This window comes from Lynx rufus, unplaced genomic scaffold, assembly GCF_022079265.1.
Source record: "Lynx rufus isolate CCGP_SWC_20201006 ecotype Redwood Valley unplaced genomic scaffold, mLynRuf1.p SCAF_4, whole genome shotgun sequence".
NCBI classification, from domain to species: Eukaryota; Metazoa; Chordata; class Mammalia; order Carnivora; family Felidae; genus Lynx; species Lynx rufus.
In genome coordinates, this window is record NW_025814856.1 from 62,981,994 (window position 1) to 63,002,728 (window position 20,735).

The window sequence follows — 20,735 nt, forward strand, 5'->3', positions numbered from 1 at the left end:
CAGGACCCGAAATGCCCTGGGCCGAGGAGTCCCCAGTTACCCTCAGTACCCTCAGCCCTACCCTCAGTAGCCATCTCAAGACAATAGCAAACGCATTATGACCCCACACTGGCTCTGTGTGAGACCCAGCACTTAGGACATTGGATCCGTAGCCCCCAGGGGGCTCAGGGACCTTCCCACCCACAGTGTGGACAGGATGCAGACATATGGCACCACGGGCTTCCGCCTAAACGTCCTACCACACGCGCAGGTTGCAAGACCCATGTCCCATCTTCGGGAAAGGAACAGGAAGCAGCACAGCCCCAAGACCGACCTGCCCAAACCTGGGGATCCCTCTGTCGGAGCTCGGGTCTTCCCAAAGGCCCAGGAGCTCTGGGGACTGTCCAGATGTGCCCACAGACACACCCACTTGTGATCTGGGGGCGGGGGAGTTGGCTGTGGGGCGAGGAGAAGGGGAGGGGCCTCGGGCCCCCACACCCCCACCCTGTACTCTGGCCAAGGGCTAGCACTTCTACAAGCATCTGGACAGGTTTTTCACTTGAAGGAACAAGATGTCCCTGTTACCCTGCAGCCTTGAGATGGGAGTCCCGATCCGCATTTATGCTCCTGCATTCGGCTCACTCTCTGTTCAAGCCCCTGGCTCCTCATTTACAAAATAGACTCATTATCCCTATCTTTTAGGGCGGTTATGGGAGAGAACAACACAGGGGGCCAGTAAGCTATCATCAGCAGGCAGAAAGAGGTCTGTCCCAGGTGGACAGAGCCCAGGAGTCCCTCCCTGTCCCCCCCCCCCCCCCCCCCCCCGCTGCTCCTAGACCACAGCAGGCACACACCTGCCCCTGCCCCAGGGCCTTTGCTCATGCTGTTCTTTGCCTCCATTGCTCTCCATCCCGGCTCGTTCCCTCCTCTCCTCAGCAGAGCTTCCCTGACCATCCTTTCCCCTGGGGTAGGGGGCTTCCTCTGTTTGTCTGTGGTACAACTACCTACAAACACGTTGTAGGTGTGCACACATATTATTTACTGTCTGTGCCCCCCACCACAACACGAGCTCTGGGAGGCCTTGGGGGTTTTTGCTCCTGGTGGTATCCACAAAATTAGGGAACAGATCCTGGTACCCAGTGGGCACCAAGCAACCAAGAGACTCAATGCTCTATTATGTTCTCATGCAAGAAAAACTGGGGAGCTATTCTGGAAAGTTCCACCATCTCTGTGGGCAAGAGCTGAAAACCACTAACTAGGCCAAGACAAACACACAGCAGCAGGGTGTGAAGGCAGACGTGGCTGCAGCCTGGGTTCCCCACCTCCCAGCAGCGGCGCCCCCCCCCACCGGACCCCCCCCAGCCCCCTGGACCCCGTGAGCCTGGCCCAGGACAGTAGTCACGCTGCTGGCTGGTCTCCCCACGCTACAGAGCAAAGCTGAAGAAGTACCTGAGGGCACCCGATCCGAGGCTCCAAGACATCAAAGAAAACACATTGTGGCCCACTGTGTCTCTGGGCAGGCAGAGGAGTCAGTCGGGGGCCACAGGACAGGGCACGACCATGAGGAGGGCACAGCCCTGGCATACAGTGGGTGCATTAACAATGGCACTGTGTCTCTGCACTTCCCGCCTCCCCCGCTGCCCTGCCTGCAGGCTTCCCCATAAGCCACGTCTTCCCACAGGTTCACGGCCCACCTCTGGCTTCTGCACCGCACACGGAAAAGCCCCACGTCACCTACACGGGGCTGCTGTCGTGTTTCCAGAGACCCAGCATGAAAACAGCAGGGCATGGGTAGTGAAAAGCCTCCCGGTTGGGAGCCCAACGCCAGGGGCTTGCGTGGCCACCCACCCAGCCCTCCCCAAAACACTAACTCGGGCCCCACCCCCTTGTGCAGAGCCCCCAGAGGCCTCACGCCACTGTTAAGGATGCCCGTACTTGAGGATGGCATAGGGCCCCTTATGATGCAGCCCGGGTCTGGAAAAGAAAAGTGCAAAGTGTTATCCAGGGCCCAGATGCAGCCCAGAACTCCAGCTGTGGTCCCAGGTCCCTTGTGCAGGTGTGGCTGGGCCCAGGGTCAAGAAGGACGCAGCCACTCGAGGGAAGGAGGCGCCAGGCTTCAAGTTCAGCACCATCTGGGAACTGGACACTAGAAGCGGCCCCTGGGGGTGGGTATGTGGCTCAGGACGGAGATTCTGGAAGGTGCAGCCAGTGGCTTCTTCTGCCCCCGGGGCATCTTTTTATACAGTTCAACAATTCGTTTTAACTTTGTGTTTCCAGCTCAAAGGGAATCTGACTGATCCTGGTTCCGCCAGGGAAAACCCTGATCCCAGAAGGTAGAGGCCGATGGGGACGGCACCTGTTCAGTGCCCCTGTGCTCGGAGCTTTGCAGCTGGGCATACAGACTCACTGCCTTCACTGGTCCAGCCCGGGACCAGCCAACTCCCCCCAAGCCGTTCCCCCCTCTCCTGTCACCTTTCCCTTCGAGCTGCCCCCACCCCTCCTGCCGGAACCCCAGGCTCCTTTCCACAGGAGGCCTGGGAGTTGCCTGGTAATGATTTCCCCACCCCCAGGGCCTAGTTAAAAATCAAACACACAATAATTCAGCTCTGATTAGGGCTGAATGACACAGCAGGGCGGTTTATCATCTGGAAAAGAACAAGAAGGAAGAAAACACAGAACAGGCTGGGACCCCACCCCGGCCCTGCCCACCCCCACCTGCCCTGGGAAGGGGGCTTTCCTACAAAGAGGGAAAGAGGCACTCAAAAAACATTTCACAAGTAATGCAAGAACCTGGGTAAAACCAAAAACAAACCAAAACAGAGGAGAACATACCTTCCCATGCTGGCTGAACACACATTAAGCAACACCCACCTGTGCTCACAGGTGTGTTAAAAATCAGCCAAAGGGAACAGCGGAATCTTCTCCCAGACACGGACCACTCAGCCCCCAAAAAGGCACAGAAATGATGGGCAGGATGGGCCGCTGTCCCGGGGCCCCGCTTCCAACAAAAGTCCACTCAAAACAAAGAACAAACCCGACGGACTTATATAGCGACCTGGATTCCTTTCTTTTTTCCACATACTGACCCTGAATCTTACGTTCTATTCTTGTGTCAGGTTTGTTCAAGCCCGTTAAGCGTCCGACTCTAGACTTCAGCTCAGGTCATGACCTCATGGTTCGTGGGATCGAGCCCCGCGTTGGGCTCTGCACGGGCATCCCAGAGCCTGCTTGGGATTCTCTCTCTCTCTTTCTCTCTCTGCTCCTCCCCCGCTTTCTCTCAAAATGAATAAATAAACTTTAAAAAAAGAAAGCTCAAGTTTCATTTCAAAAGAGAGAACAGGGTGCTCCCCATGAGTCCTCATTGGAGAAAACGGAGAAAGCGCCCTGGGGGAATGTTCACCGGAGGGCCCCACGCACTTGATGGCTGCCGGCGGCGACCAACAGAGAAGGAGGAGGAAGGGTCAGGGGACTCCCTTCCGCACTCAGTCCGGGCTACAGGGGGGAGAAGCAGGAGGTGAAGGAGCAGCGGGCACATCTCAGGCATCCGACAGGCCGACAGGGGCAGAAGGGGGGAGCAGGATGCGAGAAGGTGCATGCCCAGACGTGGCTATGCCTTCAGGGGAACAGAGAAGTGGGGATGCCCTTTCCCGAAATCGCCATGGCATCAGGATGACATTCTGAAGGCAAAGGCTCTTCGTGCCTGGGCTCTGTGACACCCCCGGGATGGGTCTCACTTAATCCCCAGAGCGATGCTGTGAGGCAGGAATTGGAAACCCCATTTTGCAGATGAGAAAACAGAGGCTCGGAGAGGCTGTGCAGATGTTTCAGACAAAAACAGGCCTCCGGAACGGGGGCAGAGCATCTGGGACTCCACCGACCTCGGACCCACCCCAGGTTCCTGCCGCCCGGTATTTTAAAACACTGAACTTCCAGAGGTGACCAACCGCTTCTGTGGAATTAACAACTTAATTTTGGAGAGGAATTTGCCGGAATGTTTTCTCTGCAATTTCCACACACACACACCCCACTCCCTCCTCGGCAACCGCCCGGACAGTGTGCTTTCCTCCCTAACTCCTGACGTGCCTCCTGGTGCTTCAGGCCGCTGGGCTGGTGCCAGGTTCTGTGTCCCTTTCCCAGGCTGCAGGGCAGTGGGCACCCAGGCAGACTGTGTGTCTCTGTGCTCAGAATCATGACCTGCCCCCTCCCGCTGTGCCCACAGCCGCTGGGGACAGGACCCCCCACCCCCGAGAAAGGGAAGTCCGCCTGCCAGGACGCACCTGATTGGCCATTTCTCTGCACTCGGAGGGTCACAGCTGCCTCTGGCGGGACCCAGGGGACGTGTTCCGGTCACCCTCCACGTGACTCGCTCCGGCCACCCAGCCAGACCGACCGCTTCAGCACCATGTCCCCACAGCCCACGGTTCTCACGGCTTCCCAGCAAGGAAGAAGGAACATCACAACCGGCCCCCCATGGCCTTCTGGGATAAAGGCCCTCAAGGGGAGGTACGGAGGGGCCCCAGGGGTGATTGGCGACACAGAAACATCCTGTATCTTGACTGTGGTGGGAGCTTCGTAGAAAGAAAGGCAAACTTGAACAGCACACTAAGCTCAGTACATTTTACCGTACGTAAAGTACCCCGCGATCAAAACCCCCGTCGTGTGAAGTCAAGAAGGAAAGGAGACTCAGTGCACTGCGTCCACCCTGCTGTGGCTCCCTCCCCCTCCTCCCTCTCTTCTAGGCCTTTCCTTCCTGCTCCCAGGCCCCGTGATGTGGCCAGAACTCTCCTCCCCTTGGGGTGGCGGTCCCTGGGGCCCCTCTGTGCCCCCCTCTGTGCCACAGAGTCCGTGTGGACTTTTCCACGGGAGTGGATTATGAGCACACTTTCACTCCCTTCCACAATCCATCTGGGTTCCAATCCTGATTAAAAATCCTGACCGCAGCTGTGTGACCTTGGGTGAGTTACTCAGCCCCTCTGACCTCACTTTCCTTATCTGCGGAGAACTGACCCGGCGAGGGGGAGGGAGAGCAAGGGCGAGTTGGAGGAGAGCCGCTCTGGGATCATGGGACTGTCCAGTGAGACCACCACAGACACAGTGTCACACGTAGGCCCAGGGCGAACACTGTCCCCTCCCTGTCCCGGTGACCGATTCCGGGATCCCCTACCACCTGTGTCTGTGTTCTCTGGGCCCAGAGCCTGGGGAGCAGGAGCTAGTCCCATCAATGAGTGCCTGGAATTCAGCTCAACCAACCGTACCCTTTTGGGAACTGAGCTGAAAGACGGATTCTTCACAGAACAGCGAAGAAGATGGTTTTTTAAAATAACATCCCCCAATGCTCCCGAAGTCACGGTCTGACCTGACCCAGGCCACCAGGCAGGCTTCAACTGTCCTGCACATCCCACAGCCTGGCCCTGGGACCCAGCCGCCACCCCAAGCTCCTTGGGGTCCTTAATGGTACAGAGGACACAAGTGGCCGCCCTAAGCGGGAGGAGGTTCCCGGGGCCTCTCCGCCACCCTGTTAGCTCAGCACGAGCCCTGGAAGGCGTAGAACTCGCCGCTGAAGAACCACGATGTCCAAGGGGCTCAGCAGCTGCGTGACAGTCACCCTGGCTCCAGTGGACCTTCCAGCACAACCCTGGAGCCTTCAGTCTGCACCTCCGGACCCCGGCGGGGGTGGGTAGAGACCGTGTCTCCTGCACCTGCTACCTAGGCTCTGGCACACAGATGGAGATGCAGCAGCAGTGTGGACGGCCCAGCTTGCTATTCTGAGAATGGACCCTGCAGGGACACCGACCTGCGTCCAGACCTTCGGCATTGGGCCAGTGTCTCGGTGCCCGTTGTGTCATGCAGAGGGTGCACCCAGGTCCCAGCCTCTGAGACCCAGAGAACTCTGTCCCCCAGCAAGGCGCCGGAAGGGGGATGGGACCAGACGGGGAGACGCGGGTGTCCCCGGGATGCCTCCTACCCTCAGGGGGCCGTGGGGACTGAGACCTGAGGCCCCACTTTTCACAAGTGCCCAGCAGGAGCCGGTGGGGGGGGGGGATCCTTCAGGTGGAGGGGCATTATCTCACCAGGTCACTCAGAGATCTCTCTCTCCTCTCGGGCACGTGTAACTGCACCCCTACAAACCGCTCCTGAAACCAGGTTTGCTTTTCTTTTACTCCAACAGGATTCCGCCCCTGTGCTGATTAAAGACTGCCCTGCATTCATATCAAATTATTTCTCCTTCCAGAGTAAATCCAGAGCTACGAGCAGCGACCACGCTTAGGTCTCTGAGAACACAACCTCTCATCCCCAAAAGCAGACACGCAGTGACCATGCAGCGACTCTGACAGATCACAGAGTAACAGGAAAGCCACCCCCTACCCTGTGCCCCGGCTTCTGTTCTACCAAAAGCAGAAGATGCCAGAATTGCACGGCCATGAAGGCAGGGCCTGCCCTCTGGACCAGGATACCCGGCTCCTCCCCTGAGGCCCAGAATTACCTGCCTCCTGGGACGGGGCTCCCCGTGGTGTGCCTTCTTACCTTGACAGTGAGCGCTGCCTGGGGCCCCCAACTCAGAGCCACCACCCCCCCGCTCCCGAAACCACAAGGCAGGAACGCGTCTCCTGCCAAGCCGGCATGGAATTCGCTCCCTCCGGAGCCCAGATGAGCTCTGGGAGAACGTTCTCTAGAAACAAGGCAGGCTGTAAATTCTTGGAGAAACACGGAGTAGGAGGGGAAAAAAATGCAGGAGTGGAACATTCCAACGGGAAGTCTGAGGGGACCCGCCTCTCCAGGAAGGGAGGTGCCCACCGCGGGGGCCCAGCGTCTCAGAGCTGGGACTCCAGGACTCCAGGTGATCCCTCCTGTCCCCGGGCGAGGCGCAGCACGCTGCGACGAAGGGCACTGGGGCACACGGCAGGGCCGTGCCCGGACAGCCCACACAAACACCACAGCACGGCACCTCTCCTAGCCGACGCCCCAGCTCACGCCCGTCCTGTCCAGGGCATTTATCCGGGCAGTGTGTGACCGGCTCCCTTCACGGCCACTCCTAACTGTGAAAACACATTCCAGACCCAGCCGGCCAGGGGAACAGGCCATCCCCGCCACCGAATCAGAGCTCCCCTGGGCCGGCCGGCCACAAACCCCATCCCAAACCACTACTGCCTCTCTAAGAGGAGAGGCACTCACGGGGCCCCTAACCTGCAAACAGTCTTCCCTGGGCCCGCATGGTGCTCCTTCCTGCCAACCTGAAATGGATTCCTTTACATCCCGGGCGTCCTCCCCTTTTCTGGGGAGAACCGTCTCCTGCCACCCGTGGTTCTGTCTGGTTTGCAACCTCAGAGAAGCGCGGGGCTCTGCTGCAGGTCTGCGAAGCCTCGCAGAAGCCACGCACGCACACGCTCCCCGCTCACCTTCCTTCCAAACGGCCCAGCGGTGTGCTCAAGCTATGCCCGGGGGACCCGCTTTTCCAGGCAGGACGGCAGCATCCCGCTGGGGGGGTGCAGGTCGGCCTCCCTCTCAGGCCAGGGCAGAAGGTAGAAGGTCTAGGCTAAGAGGGGGACTCAATGGCTCCAAAAAGGGCAGCGCAATGTAAACATGAGGGCGGGGTTTCACGCAATCAGGTTCAGTGAAATTTGAACCCTGGAGGCTGAGGAGGCGGGGAAAAGTTTCTCCAGAGCCACTCAGCCAGACCTCAGCTTTGACTTCCAAGCCTCCAGCTGACACCGGGAGCCAGCCTGACCTGCGTCCTGTCGACACGCCACAGTGTGAGCATCCGACAGCCGGCCAGAACATCCCCGCCTGGCATCCTTCCTCTCCGGGGCTGTGCCTCCTTCTCCAGCTGGATGGGGCCGAGTCTGTCCCCCGTGCTAATCGCACAGCCTGCATGCGCCTCCCCTCCCCGCGTTCCCCCACATTTCAGGCCTCAGTACCTGCTACCCGGGTGGTCTGCGGACCCCCGTTTACCCCTGCCCTGGCTGCAAAGCGGTGGGGCACGGTCACATGCCTTTACTCTTTAAACGAACAGAACACGCCTGCACAAACCAGCACAGACCATCCGACGCCTGCACATCCCCACAGCACAACCAGAACCCTTACCGGGGTCACTGCTCCGTCACCGTGAGGTGGGACACAACCAGGCGGTCAGCGCGGGCAGGGCAGCGCCCACCTCCAATAAGCCACCCCCAAGTGGCCACAGAGACACGAGGCATGGACAGGAGGCCACGACAAAAGTCCGCGCTCACCCAGGAAAAAGGATCTCTTCTATTAGGGGCACAACGCACGTTTCTTGCGCAAGAAGGTCTATGCAATCTGGCACCGGCAAGGTCACAGATAATCCATTTGCCATCGAGGGAGGGGACCTCACCATACCTGCTGTGCAATTAACACTGTCACCGTAATCATGGAAGTGACTCACTGAGCACATGGTATTTCCTCTGTGAAGAATTCACATGGAAAGGAAAGAAATCAGAGTTGGAAGTTCTCCGGGGCCTTCCAGGCTTTGCCGGGTTGGAGCCAGCTCTGCGTCTGGGTGTGAGCGGGGGTCCTGGCCTTCTGCTGGACGAGACCCTGGAGATCAGACCCATGCGTCTCAAGCTGGCGCCCGTGCCAGGACTCAGCAGTGAGAAGGAGACGCGAGCGTCTATACTCGGATCTGGGTCTCCTCTCTCTGTTTCTAACAGGCTGCAGGTCTCGGCGTCCACGCTGCTGGCCACTGAGCACGTTCAACATGCGGTTACCTCCCAGCACTCCCTGCCAGTGGGTTTGAGTACACGGAGCCCGTTCCGGCCGTTAGCATGAACCTCTCCCGAAACAACGTGGTCTTTGAGGCTTTGCTGATGTTTGCCCGGAAGGGAGCTGTGTGGCTCAGGGTCTGGAAAGGCCTCAAAACTTTTAGCCCACACAGAGCTATAATTGTGCACACAGGGTGACCCATCTAATGCGGAAAAGACGCGGTGGGCTTCCCGAGTGTCTCTGGAAGCAGTCAGCAGGTGGCACAGGAGTCCTGCAGGAAGCCCGGTGGACCCTCACCTGCGGGGTCCAGGCTGAAAGATCATTCCCCTCACGCCCTGCTCGTCGGGACCTGCTCCTCGTCCAAAGGCAAAGTATCACTGCTGAAATCTTGCCTGAATTCCCAAGATCAACGCCAGTATATCCGTGGGTGTTTGGTCTAAGGGTAGTAAGAATGGATTCCAGGTAACAAATGTGCCACGTTCAATATGGATTTAAAAACAAAGGGGCGCCCGGGTGGCTCAGTCGGTTTAGCACCGACTCTTGATCCTGGCTCAGGTCATCGTCTCATGGTGCGTGAATTCGAGCGCTGACAGGACAGCGCCTGCTTGGGAATCTCTCTCCCCCTCTCTCTTTGCGCCTCTCTCATTCTCTGTCTCAAAAATAAACTTAAAAAAATTTTTAATTAAAAAACACCGCTGAGCTTTCATAGCAGGACTGTCCTCGGAACGTTTCCACCACCAATCCTGATTTACTTCCATTTCCCGTAGTGACGTCCCCAGAGCCAGGACAGCACAGGGTACAGCAGGCTGTGAACAAGCCATTGTTATGTCAGTATAAACCAACAAGGTAAGTCTCTCCATGCCTCTTGGTTTCGGGGAGATAACCTCTTAGGGACAGCTGTGCACCTGTCCAGGGCCTGTTCAGTGAGGGGGTCACTGACTATGCAGGTGACCCCACCTTTAGGACAGCCAGGCCGTGGGCAGGGCAGGCCCAGGGAGCTGTCAAGATGCTTGTCCACTGGGAACCGCTTCCTTGGCTTCTGCACCTGCCCGTCACCGCAGACACCCTCCCCGCCCCCCACCAGCCTGACATCAGCCTCCTCTCTCAACCAGACACACCTGTCACCCAGTCACCTACAGGCCAGGTCCCCACCAAGAAGGACCCTTCTAGGCACAGTACTGCCCTGTAGCGCTAACTCCCTGGCTTTGCTCCCAGAACATGTGTCCTCCATTCAGGGGACAGGGGCACGGAGGATGCCACCTTCCCTGCCCTCGATGGAAGCCCCCCTACTCACACACACACTGAGCACTTTGAGGGCACTTGACGCTCACACTGCTGACACAGTGTCACATACTGCCACTAAAACGACCCCAATTCCCAAGAAATGGCTGGATGCTTTGTGAGCCATATGCTCTGCAATCTGGGCTGGACATGCTAAATATAACTCCAGGACAGACACTCTGTCTCACACTTGCTCCTCCCACCATCCTCCCTGCCCCTGATGACAGCTTCCAGAACAAGAACAATAAAACACAGCCACACCCTCTGTCCTTGGACCTGTAGTGAGAATAAAAACCTAATCGTATGCAATTGTGTGTGTAAAAATCTCGTTTGCTGGAATTTGAAGGTGATTTCAACTATGTGCTGTCCCAAAACAACCACATGGGCAGTGGCTTCTGACTTCTGGCTTCTGACTTTTAATGGCAGAACCTGGTCTTCAAATAGGACCTTCTACACAATCCCGACAGGGCAGATATAGGAGACCTAAGGATGGACGATGAGCAGAGAAGGTCCCGACAGGGGAATGGGTGGGGAGGGGAAAGTCATCTCCTGAGGTGCCTGCTGGAGACCGTAGACTTGCAGGACATGAAGCCTGTGCCCAGAGACACCCTCACTGCCACCTGTTACCTAGCAACTCCTGGGGCCAGAGCCAGAGCAACAAGACTATGTGGGCGCGCTGGGGGGCGGGGCGCGCTGGGGGGCGGGGCGCGCTGGGGGGCGGGGCGCGCTGGGGGCGGGGCGCGCTGGGGGCGGGGCGCGCTGGGGGCGGGGCGCGCTGGGGGCGGGGCGCGCTGGGGGCGGGGCGCGCTGGGGGCGGGGCGCGCTGGGGGCGGGGCGCGCTGGGGGCGGGGCGCGCTGGGGGCGGGGCGCGCTGGGGGCGGGGCGCGCTGGGGGCGGGGCGCGCTGGGGGCGGGGCGCGCTGGGGGCGGGGCGCGCTGGGGGCGGGGCGCGCTGGGGGCGGGGCGCGCTGGGGGCGGGGCGCGCTGGGGGCGGGGCGCGCTGGGGGCGGGGCGCGCTGGGGGCGGGGCGCGCTGGGGGCGGGGCGCGCTGGGGGCGGGGCGCGCTGGGGGCGGGGCGCGCTGGGGGCGGGGCGCGCTGGGGGCGGGGCGCGCTGGGGGCGGGGCGCGCTGGGGGCGGGGCGCGCTGGGGGCGGGGCGCGCTGGGGGCGGGGCGCGCTGGGGGCGGGGCGCGCTGGGGGCGGGGCGCGCTGGGGGCGGGGCGCGCTGGGGGCGGGGCGCGCTGGGGGCGGGGCGCGCTGGGGGCGGGGCGCGCTGGGGGCGGGGCGCGAGAGCGCAGGTGCATCCCAGCCCCCACCCTGCTCAGGCTCTTGCTCTGCTGACCAGATAGTGAAAACTCGCAATCCTTCCCACGTGGGTGGCATCAGACACCCAAAGTGTTGCCAGACTTTTCCTGTAGTAAATGTCCTGGCCTTCCCTTGAGAGGTCACTGTCCCTGCCGACTCGACCTCAAACACCTGTTTGCAATGAGCCCACTAGGGATCAGAACTCTTAAGGTGCTGGTCCCCAAGGCAGAGTCCCAAGACTGCACTCCAGGTAAGGATCAGGGACAACCAGGAACTGCCAGGCTGTGTAAGCAGGTGCAGCCATCAAAGGGCGGGCATGACAGCCACCCCTCTCACAAAGGACAGGAGGAGAGTACAAGAGGGTATATGTGCGCTGGCCTGACTCCGAGGCGGTCCAGGAGCTGCCCCTGCCTTTCAGACCCCTGTCTGTGTGCACAGGGGACTGTCCTGAGCGCATGCCCTCACAAGGCTGTGTGCGGTAGAGGCCCATGACCCCAGCCAGACCAAGCGGCCTCTGTGCCTGTGCACACTGTCTGTCCAGGGCTAATCTGCTCAACCGAGCCTGGCCGTCCCCAGGGGGCTCACATGTGTTAATGAACGCAAACTGGTCCAAACGTGAATTCTGATGCACGCACTTTTCCAGATGGCACTTGGGCTAGAAAGGCCATGGTCTCTGAGTGACAAGACAGCTCAGGGCCGGCTATCACTCATTAAACTGCCTCCAGCATCACACGTATTCTTGTCACAGCATCCAATCCGGTTTCAAGTTAACACCCAAAGGATGTTTGCATATGGTTCTTAGCACAGAGGGTGAGACTCTTGTATTTCAGATAAGATGTGCCGTCGCCCTCCTTCCCAACTGGTGCCTGCTGTCTGGGCAGATTAACTCTCTGGGTCCTGGGATCACACGTGACAGGGACCTTGGGGGCCAGGGACTGGAGGCTCTAAGTCAGGAGAGTAATGGGTAGGTGCTTGCTGAGGTCTGCACAGAACAGAGCCAGGCCCACGGTCTCATCTGCCACATTCTGGCGGACCCTCCCTCTGCTAAGCTGTCGAAGCTCCAAAGCTCACTTTGCTTCTCCAAACGTAAAACCCCAGCATGCTCTCTAAGCGGAAAAGCTTTCAGATCCACTTGTGAAATGCCAACACCTGATATTACAAGTGGATCCGGAACGAGCACACCCTGCTCCTGAGCCAGCTCCACACATTCCGCAGCCACACATTTCCTGCCCAGCAGCCCCTCCGCCCCTCCCCGGAGTGTGGCGGAGCGTCCTGGGGAAGGGGCCGAGGAATCCGAACCCCTTCAGCCATCTGCTGCAGCCCTGACAGCTTTCCGGGCACCCCGTGTCACCCTCCTGGGCCCTCCGGCCAGGTCGTCCTGGACTGTCATCCACCCGAAAGCGGTCTCTGCAGGATAACACTTCCTGATGGGACAAGCCCCCTTTCCCTCCCCCAGCAGCCACTGCTTCCTCAGGCACACCCCACGCTCCTCCACGAGCCTTCTCGCACGCCCTGCCTGCAAGAGCCCCTCCTCTGTGAGTCTCACCAAGTGACTGGCCAAGTGGCAGCTTCTCTGAGAGTTTCCTAATTCCCGGCACACACTCCAGTTCTGGCACACGGTGCATCCTATGGGGACGGCTGGGGGGTGGGGACAGGTGCATGCACAGATACACACACTGTATCTGTACCCACCCTCACCATATACAAATACGAGTATATTAGCATACATGCACACACCCACACATATACATATGCATACAAACATATATACACACATATCCATGCATATGTATATTCATATACACACATACACAAATATCCATATATAGTAAAGTTGTGTACACAAATATATATACACATGTATGTAAATATACACACATATACACACGAGTATACACATATACACACATATAGTGTGTTTGTACACACACATATATGTAAGCATATGCATACACAGATGTGTACACACATATATACACACAGGTATATACACATATCACACATATGTACATGTGCACGTGCAGACACACATGCACATATACGTAGACACATGCATATCCAGATACATACACATATACAGAAAATACACACATACCTATGTATACACACATATACACATATGTACACACAAATACATAGACACATACGCATATACACTATATTTGTATATACACTCACATAATCATGTACATATGCAGATATACACACACGTGGACATATCTGCATATACATGTACACATATACACACATACGCCTACATGTATACACATATACATGTATTCGCACGTATATATATATTTAGATATACACAGATATACACAAACACATATGCACACATGTGTAGATGTGACTATTCAGATACATATACAGAAATACATGAATGTATGTGCACGTGCACACACACACATATATACGTACGCATATATACTTCTGTATATATACGTATACTCATAATCATGTATACATGCAAATATATACACACATGCAAACATATATGCTTATGCACATGCACACACATATGCACATATGTATACACACATACACACACATACACCGACATATACACACATACATACATACGCTCATGCACACACACACACACACACACACACACACACACACACACACATCTCCCCCATCAGAAGGCCTGCTCGCTTCTCCCTGAGCTCCTCGCATGGCAGAAACCTGGCCGGCACGAAGGGAACGAGAGCTCAGGGCAGGCGAGCCGTGTGCACAAGGAGAAAAAAAGAACTTGCAGAGGTGGAGGAGACCTGTGGAATGATCTCCTGAAAACAGGCCATTTTCCATGTGGAGACACAGAAGTTCAGACGAGAAGGAGGCTCAGGAGTGAGCAGAGACCCTCCCCGCGGACAGGGCGCAGGGCTGCAGGCACCCCAGCACCGCACAGCAGAGTTGGCAAGGACAGACGGGACCGTGACCTGGCACAGCAGCCCTCGGGCAGCAGCACTGAGATCTGCCATCACTGGCCTCTGGGGAGTGACACTCCAGACTCAGGAGGTCCTGCTAGGGCAGTCCCCTCCGTGTGACATTCCGTGATGCTCAGTGACGGTGTAGTCATGTATCTTCGAGCAAAACAGGCAGAAAGGTGACACGGCAGGAACAGAAACATTTTCTATGTGGAACAACAGAGTCACTGGGGTCCCAGCACCACAGCCCCTTATCACAGACCCCGGCTCCACTCGGTTCCGCTGTGCCGTGGTGCCATCCACCGGTGCGGGGCGAGACGGGAGACTCCTGCCGTCCCACAGGCGTCTTGGGCTCCCCCCAGTCTCCACCGACCCTGTGTTAGGGTTCTCATCAAGCCCTGAAATCCAGGGCAAGTGACGACAGCGTCAGGGGACCCTGTCAGCTGTGGGACGTGCGTGGTGGTCACAGGGACCACGTCCACTCAGCAGCTCTGCCTGTGCGATTACTGCCCGTGGGGAGCAGAAAAGGGCACTGAGAGGTCAAGTGACTTGTTTGAAGTCACACAGCTCCCGTGGAGACGAGGGAGGAACACGTGGGCGGCCAGGGCAGAGCTGCGGCTCCCACTCCCCCCTGGAGGGAGGGACAGTCCCGCAGGACACACGAAAGGCGTGGGAGGAACTGCAAAAATCAAGGCCAGCAAGTACATTCCACCACCATGACCCTGACTCCATATCTGCAAGTTCACCTACTCACCAAGAATTTTTACTTCTAACCCCAGATCAACATGTGGCATTTTTGTGGCCATCCATGGAGGCGCACAGAGCGGCCACGATTTGCAGTCGCCCCACGTGCACGTTCCCAGCTCTCACGCCATCAACATGCACCCTCCAGTCCTGCTTGAGGACACAGTTTTTGCATGTCTGTGCTCTTTGCTGGTACTTTTGATGTTTATGATGACTCCCCCCTGAAGGGCTGCCCAGTGTCCTGAACGGGAGAAGCTGAGACGTGCCTTCCGGGGAAAACCCGTGTGTTAGAGACACTTTGTTTCTGCGTGGGGGGTTCACTGAATCAACAGCACAGACTAAACAAGGCCTTTACGCAGAACCGCACGTATGATGGAGTAAAGCACTGATGGGCTTAAGAAAACACAGTGACATGAGGCTCGCGAGAACCCGAAACGCCCCTGGGAGCAAAAGCTGGCGATCACTAATTCAGTGTCACGGAGATTTTACGGAGCATGACCCCGAAATGACAGGGTGGCAGTCCTCCAACACGGGCAATGCCCTCCTACCGCTCCCAGGACCAGGCCTTCGAACAGGACGCCCCCCACGGCCTCCCGCCACCACCCACCCGCTGTGGCAGAGAAGCCTGTCGCCGAGTTCCGGCCGCCGCCTGCATGCGTGAGAGCACCGTAGGACAGGCTGGGTCTGCTCCAGGAGCTCGCATGCCCGGCCCAGCAAGAACCTCGTCAAGTAAGAAACCAAACAGACACCAAGGTGAAGAAGCACAACGGGGAGAGGAGGAGACACTGAGCTGGCTCTCTGGGCCTCGTTCCTGTCACCTGACACACGGTGGGGGAGGGGGGGGTTTCCCTGCCCATCCCAGGGAGTGCCCCCCCCCCCACCGGCAACGTCCAAGTCAGCCAGCCCAGTGCAGAGACACTGACACCTTCCCAGCAGCTCGCAGCCAGCGCCCCAAGGAGACCTCTCTGCTTCTCACATACTCTCCTGAACTCACAGCCCCGGGGGCTCTGGACCCCAAAAGAGGGCAGGGTTTCTGGCATCTGAGCAGACCGCAGGGACATTTCTGATCTAACCGCCAGCAGGCTGCCCTCGCTGCCCCTCCCCTGGGCCCTCACGACGGCTGCTGGACGTACCTTCTCCGCCGGCACTCAGGCTCTCGTACGAGTCCCAGCGGATCAGGGGGTCTGCCGTGTTGAAGTCCACGATCACTCCGTGGTCATTGCACAAGTGTTCACAGCCTGCATGGGGAGGAAGTGTCAGCCACAGCCCAGGCACGCCGCCGTGCGCCAGCCTGGAGGACCAGACGGAGGCGTGCCGGGCCTGAGTGCCGAAAGCCAGCGCCAAGACCCGCGTTCCTGCTCCCAGGAGCCTGGCGCTGACCGCAGCTGGTGTGGACTCTGGCTCTCCGTCCGCTGTGCGTTCAGTCCACTCTGGGCTCTGAGTACTAACTGTGCACGCCAAGAGCACCCAGATCACTTCCCAGACCGGGACGGAGAGGCACCGAGCGGTCAGCCCTGAGGCAGAGGGCAGAGAGGCGCGTTTATGCCCAGGCTCCAGGCTCCCAGACCCCTGCGCCACTCTGCCCACATTCTGGGGAAGCCAATGGTTGTGACCTCACACACCTCGCACTTAACTAGCAACTGAATTAGGGCACTGATCTCAGAAGGAAGGGGACTGACTATCTTCTCCAGCAATTCAAGCCTGAATTAAAACGTTCTCGGGGAGCCTGGGGGGCTCAGGCAGTTAAGCGTCCAACTGTAACGATCTCACAGTTTGTGGGGTCAAGCCGCACATCAGGCTCTGTGCTGATAGTGTGGAGCCTGCTTGGGATTCTGTCTCTACCTCTCTCTGCCTCTCCCCACTAGAGCACACACTCTCTCAATATTAAATAAACATTTTAAATAATAAATCAGTAAAAAATAAATTGTTTTTGAGTATGAATCTCGCTAAAGATAAGAACCACTCCCCTTGATGATAAAGGGGCAGATTCCTCTATTTTTAGAAAAAAAAGGAGAATCTATTTGTTTGCAAATAAATATTTGTACTCAACTGTACTTCTAATCATCTTTAAACACATTCAACTGTTTGTTGGGAGAAAAGTAAACAATCAGCACGATCTCCCAGAAAGAGGGACAAAAAGCTGAGGGACCAAGGGTCCGGGCTCTTCCTCAGGCAAAAGATTCCCCATGTCTGGGGTCTTACTGATCCAACTGGGCCCTGCTGTCTGTAAGTCGCCCCTCACCACACTGAAAACTATCCTATTATTTGAAACTTGGGGGACGCCCGGTGGCTCAGTCGGTTAAGCATCTGACTCTTGATCTCAGCTCAGGTCATGATCTCACAGCTCATGAGATCAAGCCCCGCTTCTGGCTCCACGCTGACAGCATGGAGCCTGCTTGGGATTCTCCCTCCCTCCCTCTCTCTCCCTCCCTCTCTCTCTCTCTCCCCCTCCCTCACTCACGTTCTCTCTCAAAATAAATAAACTTAAAAAAAATTGTGATGACAATGTCCCAATACGCACAAAGGTGGGAGAGTGTGCCGAGACCCCATGGGACCAGACCCTCCACCCAAGCTGGCGAGCACCCTGCCTCCGCGTGCATTCTGCACCCCACCTACCTTGAATCTTCTCAGGAGTGGCAGAGAAAACTAACTCAATCTTGCCGTTATCAGGAAAACGGTCATCTGAAAAACAAATCGTGTTTGGACAAGTTTAGAGATGAAGGGGCAAAAAAGCCCGTACAAACTCCAGCCAGGATGGCGCCCACACCCACCAGGGCAGGCCCCATGGCTGAGGAGTTCTTCATGTTTCCAGAACATTCTCTGGACCAGAGCTTGGTCTTCTGTGAGACCGGCAGTTAGTGGCAGGTGGGTTCAGCACATGGGGTGTGGGGAGAACAGGGAGAGGAGCAAACAGAGACCCACTGCCCACTGTGACCTGCGTCCCAGCTGCCCGCGGGCCTCACCTTGGCTGGCGGTGTCCAAATCCTCCTTCCCGAATACCAGCCCGCAGCCCTGGACGGCCCCGGTGTGAAACTGCAGGCGGAAGATGACGTCGCGGGTGGCCGAACGGTACTTCTTGTGGTAGCACTTGATCTGGTGTGAAGAGGGGACACACAGGCCAATTCTTAAGCAGCAGGGGGTCACGGGGTAGGCCTCCCCCCACCAAGCCCTGTGGACCAGCTGCAAATGTCACCACTTCCAAGGGACCTAAGTTCTGACGACCACAGCCATGGGCCGTGGCCGTCAGGCCAATGCGGATACTCTGGTTGCAGAGGTCACATCAGGATGAACTTCCCCAGGGTCTAGTAACTCCCTGTGGGGAAGACGTCGCTTTCATCCACATTCTCTAGGTGTCACAGGCAGCTGGGCCTCACCGTCCACGCTTCATGTGCTAAATACCTATGTGTGCACTAGGATTTGGAGAGGAGAGCACAGGAGACAGAGAGAGAGAAAGGGAGAGGCAGAGGGAGGGGAGGAGGGGAAGGGGTAGATGGGAGAGGGCCTGGCATTTAAATAACCCGAGCAAGGCTGTCCCATATCCTGGACGCTCACTTGAGAGCAGCCTCCAGAATCACCATGGCAGTGATGTGAACTCAGGGCTGCGGGTGCCCTGGGTCCCTGGGGACACCTTTATGTGGAAGCCCCCCCTCCCCCACCCAAGGGAATGAGAGAGCGCCGGGGCCACAAGGAGGTCTCCCAGGCCACCGCGGGGTGATGTCTGCAGGCGAGGACCCTCCCCCCCACAAGCAGGGCAGGGGCTCCTTCCCAGGGTGCTCAGCAGCCCAAGGCCAGAAGCAGGCTGGAGTGTGGGTGGCCGGTCCCTCTCCTGTGCGTGCCCGGCAGGGTCGGGGGGAGGCTGGGGCTCTCAGAGGCAGCCACGCTCACAAAAAAGATTTTTCTAGGGCAAAGATGGGTGTTAAATATCCAGTACATCACAAAGGCCAACGAGAAGCAGCCACGTGGGCCATGCGGGAGAATGCCCCAGCTGAAGGCTCTGCCGTGCAGCTGCCCAGACAAACTACCCCACAAAGGGAAAGTAAAGCCCCAGGAGCCTGGGCCCACTGGCCAGGAAGCATGCCCCCCTGGGCAGAGCCAGGCCGTTGTTTCACTCTGCGTGTCTACAAGGAAACAGTCTGATAAATACACGAAGTGTGAACAGACCGAAGGGGAGTGTTTCGTGTTGACAAACATGCTCAGGGCTGCCTGGTGCATACACAGCCCGACTCGGACCTGGCCTCCATCCTGGCCTCCGTCCTGGCCTCTGTCCTGGCCTCCGTCTGGACCGGCCCAGAGCGTCTGCACCAACCACCACGAATTCCTGAGAAATGGGAACTCGGCAATCTGCTTTCAACCAACAATGGACCTTCATCCACAGGGTCTCCTCCTGCGGCCACCTGGGGTCACAGACTCCTCAGCGGGGCCCAACCAAAGGCCGATGATGGCTGGACTTCCTTCCAGAACACGCCATGTGCTCCTCCCCTCCTGCGAGCCCTCACCTGCACGCACCCCGGGGACTGTGGTCTCAGCAGAGGTGCCCACCCACCCGGACCACAGAGGAGACCCCCCAGGAGGCCCCCCAGGATGCAGCAGGTCCCCTGGTATCCCCATCTCTCCAGGAGGACAGGAGCCACACCTGGCAAGTAGGGGTGACCCAGGGAGAAGCGAGGGGGGGGGTCCAGGCTCACTCCAGGCCAGTTCTTAAATCTTTCTAAATGCCGAGGGGAACCAGAGCTTTAAACAATGTCCTGAGGGGGACAGTGCCCCGCCACCAGCCCGCACGGTCACAGCGCAGTGAGAAGCGGCCTTGCCAAGCGTGGGCGCCGAGGCCTGCGTGCGGGACCCCCGGTGAACAGGGGGCGCAGCAGGCGCTGGGCAGATAAGCCCCTGCGCCCATTAAAGGGCTCATCCTGCAGCCAGCACCCCCCAGGCCGGGCCCCGCCCTCCCCGGGGACCCCAGGGGCTCCCTGCGCCGCTCACCACGACTCAGCACAGCCGCACCACACACGCCATGTGGCTCAGTCACAAATCGCAGCCCCTCCGAGTGCCAGGGAGCGGGGAGGCGGAGGTCACCATGCCTGGGGCAGGGTCTGGGATGGGGATCGCCCTCCCCAGGCTGCCAGCTCCTGTCATTTCCCAGGGCCAAGTGTGACTCTGGTGTCTGAAGACTCCTGCGTTTTCCCAGGACAAGGGCTCAGAACGGAAGGAGGAGTGACCTATCCACCGTTACGGGGCAGCTGCCCGGTCCCGCTCTCCCACAGGGTGTCCTGTCCGCAGAATCCTGACAAGCCAGCTGGCGGACACCCCAGGCCTCCCTGCGCACCTCCAGAGGCTTCGCGCTGAACCTCTCTTCCCGCAGATGGGGAGGCACCCGCTGGCCCCCCCAGCCCAGCCGCCTGCCCTGGGAACAGATGCCAGGTGCCTCCTGAGGACACAGAAAACCCCAGGAGCCTTCCTGCACAAGGTCCGGGCAGCCACCACCACAGAGCAGCTCCGACACAGAGACGGGGCCTACCCCCGCCAGGAGCCCTGCCGGGGCACGGGCACCAGATGCAGAGCCCGTAACCATCCCCCGCCCAAGCTGACAGGGGTTAGCATCGGCGGCGAGAGACAAGAATCCCGCTCCTCACACTCAGGGGAAGAACCATCGGCAGCTACTTGACGTGAGCGCCCCAAATGCCCCCTCTAAGATACCAAGGACAGCACCTTGTAACGATCACAGTGACCGAGGCCTGTAACATCCCCTTTATCCCTCTGGGGTTGGTGAGTTTCCACAATACGTCCAT

At 58.3% G+C, this 20,735-nt stretch overlaps 1 protein-coding gene across 1 annotated transcript in view; it reads right to left on the reverse strand.

The window, feature by feature from the left end:
* The window catches only part of TNS3 (tensin 3), a 169,598-nt gene that overhangs the window by 70,928 nt on the left and 77,935 nt on the right, over positions 1 to 20,735 (reverse strand). The window contains exons 12-14 of the mRNA XM_047095317.1: positions 17,916 to 18,045; positions 17,569 to 17,634; positions 16,086 to 16,190 (exon numbers count right to left, since the gene is read on the reverse strand). Coding sequence (XP_046951273.1) covers positions 16,086 to 16,190; positions 17,569 to 17,634; positions 17,916 to 18,045 — 301 coding nt within the window. The remainder of the gene's footprint in view (positions 1 to 16,085; positions 16,191 to 17,568; positions 17,635 to 17,915; positions 18,046 to 20,735) is intronic.